The sequence below is a fragment of the Accipiter gentilis genome, chromosome 19, assembly GCF_929443795.1.
Source record: "Accipiter gentilis chromosome 19, bAccGen1.1, whole genome shotgun sequence".
NCBI lineage: Eukaryota > Metazoa > Chordata > Aves > Accipitriformes > Accipitridae > Astur > Astur gentilis.
In genome coordinates this window covers 6,584,601-6,590,588 of record NC_064898.1, presented here as the reverse complement: position 1 = coordinate 6,590,588, position 5,988 = coordinate 6,584,601, and the positions used below count along the sequence as shown (strand labels likewise).

General features: G+C 52.1%; 1 protein-coding gene across 7 annotated transcripts in view; it reads left to right on the top strand.

Moving 5' to 3' along the window:
* The first annotated feature begins 3,103 nt into the window (after positions 1–3,103).
* The window catches only part of NUP58 (nucleoporin 58), a 38,315-nt gene continuing 35,430 nt past the window's right edge, over positions 3,104–5,988 (top strand). For all 7 annotated transcript variants that reach the window (XM_049823028.1, XM_049823024.1, XM_049823029.1 and 4 more), the window contains exon 1: positions 3,104–3,413. In XM_049823028.1, the coding sequence (XP_049678985.1) occupies positions 3,298–3,413 (116 nt within the window). In that variant the 5' untranslated portion in view covers positions 3,104–3,297. The remainder of the gene's footprint in view (positions 3,414–5,988) is intronic.

Below are 5,988 nucleotides of genomic sequence, written 5' to 3'. Positions count from 1 at the left end.
CGGGGCGGCCGCTGGGGGCGGGGCAAAGCCGGAGGTGACTGCCTGCAGCGCCCCCTGGCGGCAGGCGGAGGACAGGACGTCTCCGTCGCGCTGGCGAGCAAGGCGCATGCGCGGTCCGGGGCTGGGGTGGCTGAGGGAGGACGACGTGAAGTGGCGGGTCGAGGGGGTCTGGTTGTGTCCCGCAGGGCCCCAGGGGTTCTCTGTGAGATTCGGGGGAGAGGAAGGGGCTGTGGGTGCTGTGCTGGGGGCCACGGAGCTCAGTGGTGGCCGTGAAGCCTCGCCTGGCAGGCAGGCCTGAGGAGAGAGAGGTCTTGGGCGCCGCGGCGGGGTGACAGTGGGTGTGTGGAAAACAAGAACTGTTCCCTGGTTACCCAGGGCTCTGTTCGTGGTGTGGAGAGTTTCGGTCTTTTAGAGTCTCGAGAATGTGGACATTCCTGGAAGATGGTCTTTTTTGTGGTATTATCGCATGAACCACAGAGGGGTTGAGGTGGGAAGGAACCTCTGGAGGTATCTAGTCCAAACCCCCCGCTTGAGCAGGGCCATCCAGAGCCAGTTGCCCAGGCAGCTTTTGAATATTGCCAAGGATGGAGACTCCACCACCTTTCTGGGCGACCTGTTAAGTGCTCGGTCACCCTCACAGGGAAAAAGTGCTTCCTGGTGTTCAGACGGAGCCTCCTGTGTTTGTTTGTGCTCATGGCCTCTGGTCATGTCACTGGGCACCACTGGGAAGACTCTGGCTCCATCCTCTTTGCACCTTCCCTTCAGGTATTTATATATATCGATGAGATCCCCCTGGGCCTTCTCCAGGCTGAACAGTCCCAGCTCTCAGCCTTTCCTCACAGGAGAGGTGCTCCAGTCAAGTATGCAGAGGTGCGGCCCCACCAGTGCTGAGTCGAGGGGGAGGATCACCTTCCTCGATCTGCTGGCAATACTCCTCCTAATGCAGCCCAGGATGCCATTCGCCTTCTTTGCAGCAAGGGCCTGTTGCTGGCTCATGTTCAACTTGGCGTCCACCAGGACCCCCAGGTCCTTTTCTGCCAAGCTGCTTTCTTGCTGGGTGGCCCCCAGCATATACTGGTGCCTGGGGTTGTTACACCCCAGGAGCAGGACTTTGCGCTTCTCCTTGCTGAACTTCATGAGGTTCCTGTCACCCCTTTTCTCCAGCTTGTTGAGGTCCCTCTGGATGGCAGCATGACCCCACTGGCATATCAGCCACTCCTCCCAGTTTGGTGTCATCAGCAAATGTGCTGAGGGTACACTGGCCATCATCTGGGTCATTAATGAAGATGTTAAACAGGACCGGACCCAGTATTGACCCCTGGGTCACTACTGGCCTCCAACTAGACTTTGCGCCACTGATCACCTACCTCCCTGTGGGCCTGGCCATTCAGACAGGTTTGAATCCACCTCTCTGCTCACCCAGCCTGTAGGTCAACAGCTTCTCTGTGGGGATCTTATGGGAGACAGCGTCAAAGGACTTACTGAAATAAGAACTGGTAAAAGCTTGGTGAGGGGGGTTAGAGTTTTAGGCTGTACAAGAACAAATTCACAACCTGCACAGTGCAGTTGACTCATCCATGTCATAGTTGTGTGGGTGCTGGTGCACGAAATCTTGCATGTGCTGTACAGTAGTTGAAAAACATGATAAAACTTAGCCTAAAGGTTGCAGAATGGGCTAGCAAGAAACAGTCTTGCTGTTTTCATTATCTAAATTAGTAACAATTCAGTAGGACAGATTTATAGAAAATTAACCTCTTTTACTAGCACAGAGACTTCATGATCTTGAAGTTTTTGAGCGGTGACATACATAGACTGTCACAAGTCATTAAAATCATACTAGAAAAGCATCACTCTCTCCTTGACAGGTCCCCTTTTCCTGTTATGCCAATATATCTTGTCACTTCATGGCTTGTCAGATCAGAAGAACTTGTTGACAAATGACTCTATGGAAGTCACTCTATACATGCCATCTAACATTTCACAGTTTGGGGCTTTCATTTTTTTAAGATGTTCAAAGATAGGCATGTGCATGCAATATATAAGTAAACATGGACTAAGCATCACAAATTACATTTAACTATATGCCTGAAGCTCTGCCTTGTGTAAAGGACAGCTACCCAGTCACCCGTAAATAATCTCAAAAATCTTTTTGGTAAATAATATCCATTGGCCACCCGCAGTCTTCAGCAGTCACAGCACTGAGCAGCAGAACGTAGAGGTTTTTGCATTGTTTGGGATGCTTTGAGAAACTCTGGAGGTAATCTTATAAAACCTTTCATAGTGCTGATTCATCTAGGCTGTCAGGTATAGTTAAAAGAAAAGTCTAGTAATGCCTTTTCCTGAGCAAACACGGCGTGTAGGATACTCTGAAAAGCTCCCCTGCATTTCAACAGTGGCTTCTTACGGTTCCCCGGTTTTATACGAGAGACGTGTCGTGATCCAGCGACCAGACGGGGCAGGGGTGGAACCATTTACGCAGCTTCACACCGCGCCCCGTGGCATACGTGTAGGTGAAGTAGAGCCTGGTAGGGAAAACACGAGCGGTAATTTGTGCAGTAAATGCGGGCAGTAATTAGCAATTGAGTTCAGGTGCTGCAGTTTGTGCAACAGTGTTGTTAAAAAACGATGGGCCCTTGGAGATGCAGGTGAGAACCATGTGCCCTTGTGCTGGCTTGGAGCCCAGGCTGAGCCTGAAATTAAGCGGGTTTTGGGGTTTTCACGGAATTCGAGTAGGATTTTGAGCCGGTTTCCTGCTTCCAGGCCGCTTACCTGGAGGTAACCTTTGAGGTACCGAGGGCAGCCCCAGCAGCCGGGGCACGGCTGCCGAACCCGGTTTCGGGACCAGCGGGGCAGGGATCACAAAAGCCCTTCAGAAATCGGTTGCCGGTTTCAACACGGGCTCTGCCCGGACCTTCGGGGAGGCTGCCTCCCGCCGGCTGTCTTGCCGGGAAAGGATCTCCCTGATCTTCGCCTCTTAGGCCCGGAGCCCGGCTCCAGGGGCCGCTGCGGCCCCGCGCGTTGCTGTCGCTTTAAGGGCCGGCGGGCGGCGCGGGACCGCCGTCATCCCGTGGTGCATTGCGGCGGGCGCGCGTAGGGAGCGTGGCCGGTGCCCGCGCGCTCGTTGCCGCCGCCGGGTTCGAAGTTGGCGCCAGCAGCCATGAGGCGCTGAGGAGGCCGCAGCCGCCCGCTCCTCGGGAGGCCGCTCGTCTCCCGCCGCCCTCCCCGGTTCCCGCCTCTGAGGGCCCCCTGCCGCCTCCTTGGCCCCGCTCTCCGGTCGTTCCCGCCGCCGCCGCCGCCATGTCTGCGGGCTTCTCCTTCGGCGCGGGGACCCTGGGCTCCGCGGCGGCTGCCGCTGCCGGGGCGGGAGGAGGAGGCGGAGGCGGGGGCTTTTCCTTCGGAGCCGCCACTTCGAGGTAAGGCGGCGTTCCCTCACACCCCCCTCCCCGACCCCCGCTCGGCTCGGCCCTGCCCGCGGCCCCCGCCCCCAGACTCCCGCGGCCCGGCCCGGCCCGGCCCTGAGGCCGCCGTCGACTCCGCGGGCCTGGCCTGGGCCGCGGCGGGGCAGGCCCGGCCGGCACACGCGTGTGTGTGAGAGTAAGTGAGTGAGTGCCGGGGTCGGGTAGCGCGGAGGAGGCGCAGGCCCCGGGCTGCGGGTCTCGGCGGCTCTGCTGTTGCCCCCGGAGGGTCCCGGAGCTCCGGTACCCTCGGCTGGAAGGGCCCTCGGTGCGCGGGTGAACCGGCTTCACCGCGTCTGCCCCGGCACTCAGGGGGCGGCGGTGTCCCCTGCCTGCCTCACCTGCTTGGCGGCCGGGTCCCTAAATATGGACGTAGGGATCAACCTGTTCAGCAGCGGATAAGGGAGGTGCGCTTCTAGTTTTGCTTTAATTTGGTTTGGTCGGAGCGAAGTGTCTCCCTTCACGGTGGTCTCCAACGTTCTGAACGCAGAATGTGAATCGTAGGTGTATCTAGGTTTCAGCAGTCAGCCTGAGCTCCTGTGTGCGGCATGGAGCTCGTTGATGTCAAAGCCCAAACGTTTAATGTTCAAAGGTGAAATTTCTTCCCTTCCCCCCCCCCCCCCGCCCCCCCGAAATTGGGTGCAACCTTATCCTTTCTGAAACAGATAACTGCGTATTTGGTGTATTTTGTCTTGGAGCGAAAGGAGAACTTTGCTGTGCTTTGATGTGCATGTGACATACAGCAGGCTCTGTACTAAAGGCATTATTAGTAATTAGGTTTCTCAGCATAATAGGTAGATCTTTGTTGTTGCTGAGGTGGTTTTTTTGCTTTTTTCTTTCTTTGCACACAAATGTACTAGCAGAGATTGGGTTTTTTTTTCTTTTTTTTCTTTCTTTGCACACAGCTATACTAGCAGAGATTGGTTTTTTCTGACCTGTTTGTTATTATGCCTCCGTTGAAGATTAGGGCTGGTGTAGTGCAGCTTTGTGTCGGAGTTTTTCCCAAATATGATCAGGCAAAACTGATCACTGCATTGTAAACTAAATGGGAAGCATGAGCTACTCAAGGGAACTTCACCTGAAGCAGATATATTTGAAAATACTTGTCTGTCAGAATTGTAAGGAATTAGCAGTGTGAGGGGAAGGGAACAGAAAATCTAGATCTGAAAGAGTATATCTGGATTAAATGGTGGTATTGCTTTTTGGAAGCCTATATGAGAGGGAACAAGTTTTTTGAGTGTCTTCTAATACTCTTAATTTTGTGGTCATGTGTCATGGTTTAACCCCAGCCAGCAACTAAGCACCACGCAGCTGCTCACTCACTCCCCCCCATCCAGTGGGATGGGGGAGAAAATCGGGGAAAAAAGAAGTAAAACTCCTGGGTTGAGATAAGAACGTTTTAATAGAACAGAAAAGAAGAAACTAATAATGATAACACTAATAAAATGACAACAGTAGTAATAAAAGGATTGGAATGTACAAATGATGTGCAGGGCAATTGCTCACCACCCGCTGACCGCCACCCAGCTAGTCCCCAAGCGGCGATTCCCTGCCCCCCCCCCCCCCCCCCCCCACTTCCCAGTTCCTATACTAGATGGGACGTCCCATGGTATGGAATACACCGTTGGCCAGTTTGGGTCAGCTGCCCTGGCTGTGTTCTGTGCCAACTTCTTGTACCCCTCCAGCTTTCTCGCTGGCTGGGCATGAGAAGCTGAAAAATCCTTGACTTTAGTCTAAATGCTACTGAGCAACAACTGAAAACATCAGTGTTATCAACATTCTTTGCATACTGAACTCAAAACATAGCACTGTACCAGCTACTAGGAAGACAGTTAACTCTATCCCAGCTGAAACCAGGACATCATGACAGATTGATGGTATTCATGTGTTACCTGTACTTCGGCTTTTTGGCTTAGGTGGTGTTTTTTGGTTTGTTTGGGTTTTTTTACCCCTATAGCAAAGCTTATATGGAGTTGGTAAAGCACTTAAGTTTCTTTTACTTCATGCCTGTTTAATGCAGGTTTCTTGTGATTAAAATGAGCAAGTTAAAATAATTGTTTATTCAAAACCATTCTTTTAAATGTACTGCCTGAAACAAGGGGAACTCTCTTGTCTTATTGATCAGCACTTGTTAAAAATGACCTATTGAACCTAAATGTTTTTCTGTTGGGTTTTTTTTTCTGTTCTAGCTGGCTTTTTATTCTCTTAAAAATAATAAGTAAAAATTTAACCGGTCCTAATTAATAGCAGTATGGTACTCTGTGTTTTTATTCATGTATTTATTCTTACAAGCAGGACAAGCCTTCAGGGCTATTGGTCAAGGAGTATCACAGAGAAAGAGGCCTCTTTACTGCTGGATGATTGGAGACAGAATCTTGAGCGTCCCTATGGGATGGTTTTCTTGAGAACATGTTTGAGACTATAAGAAGAAGCTGTTCTTCTGAGCTGGGTCTAAGTATTGTCAGATGTTGGGAGAAAAGGGGCTTTATTGTGTAATCCAAGCACAAGTATTATTCATCATTGTGACCAAAGA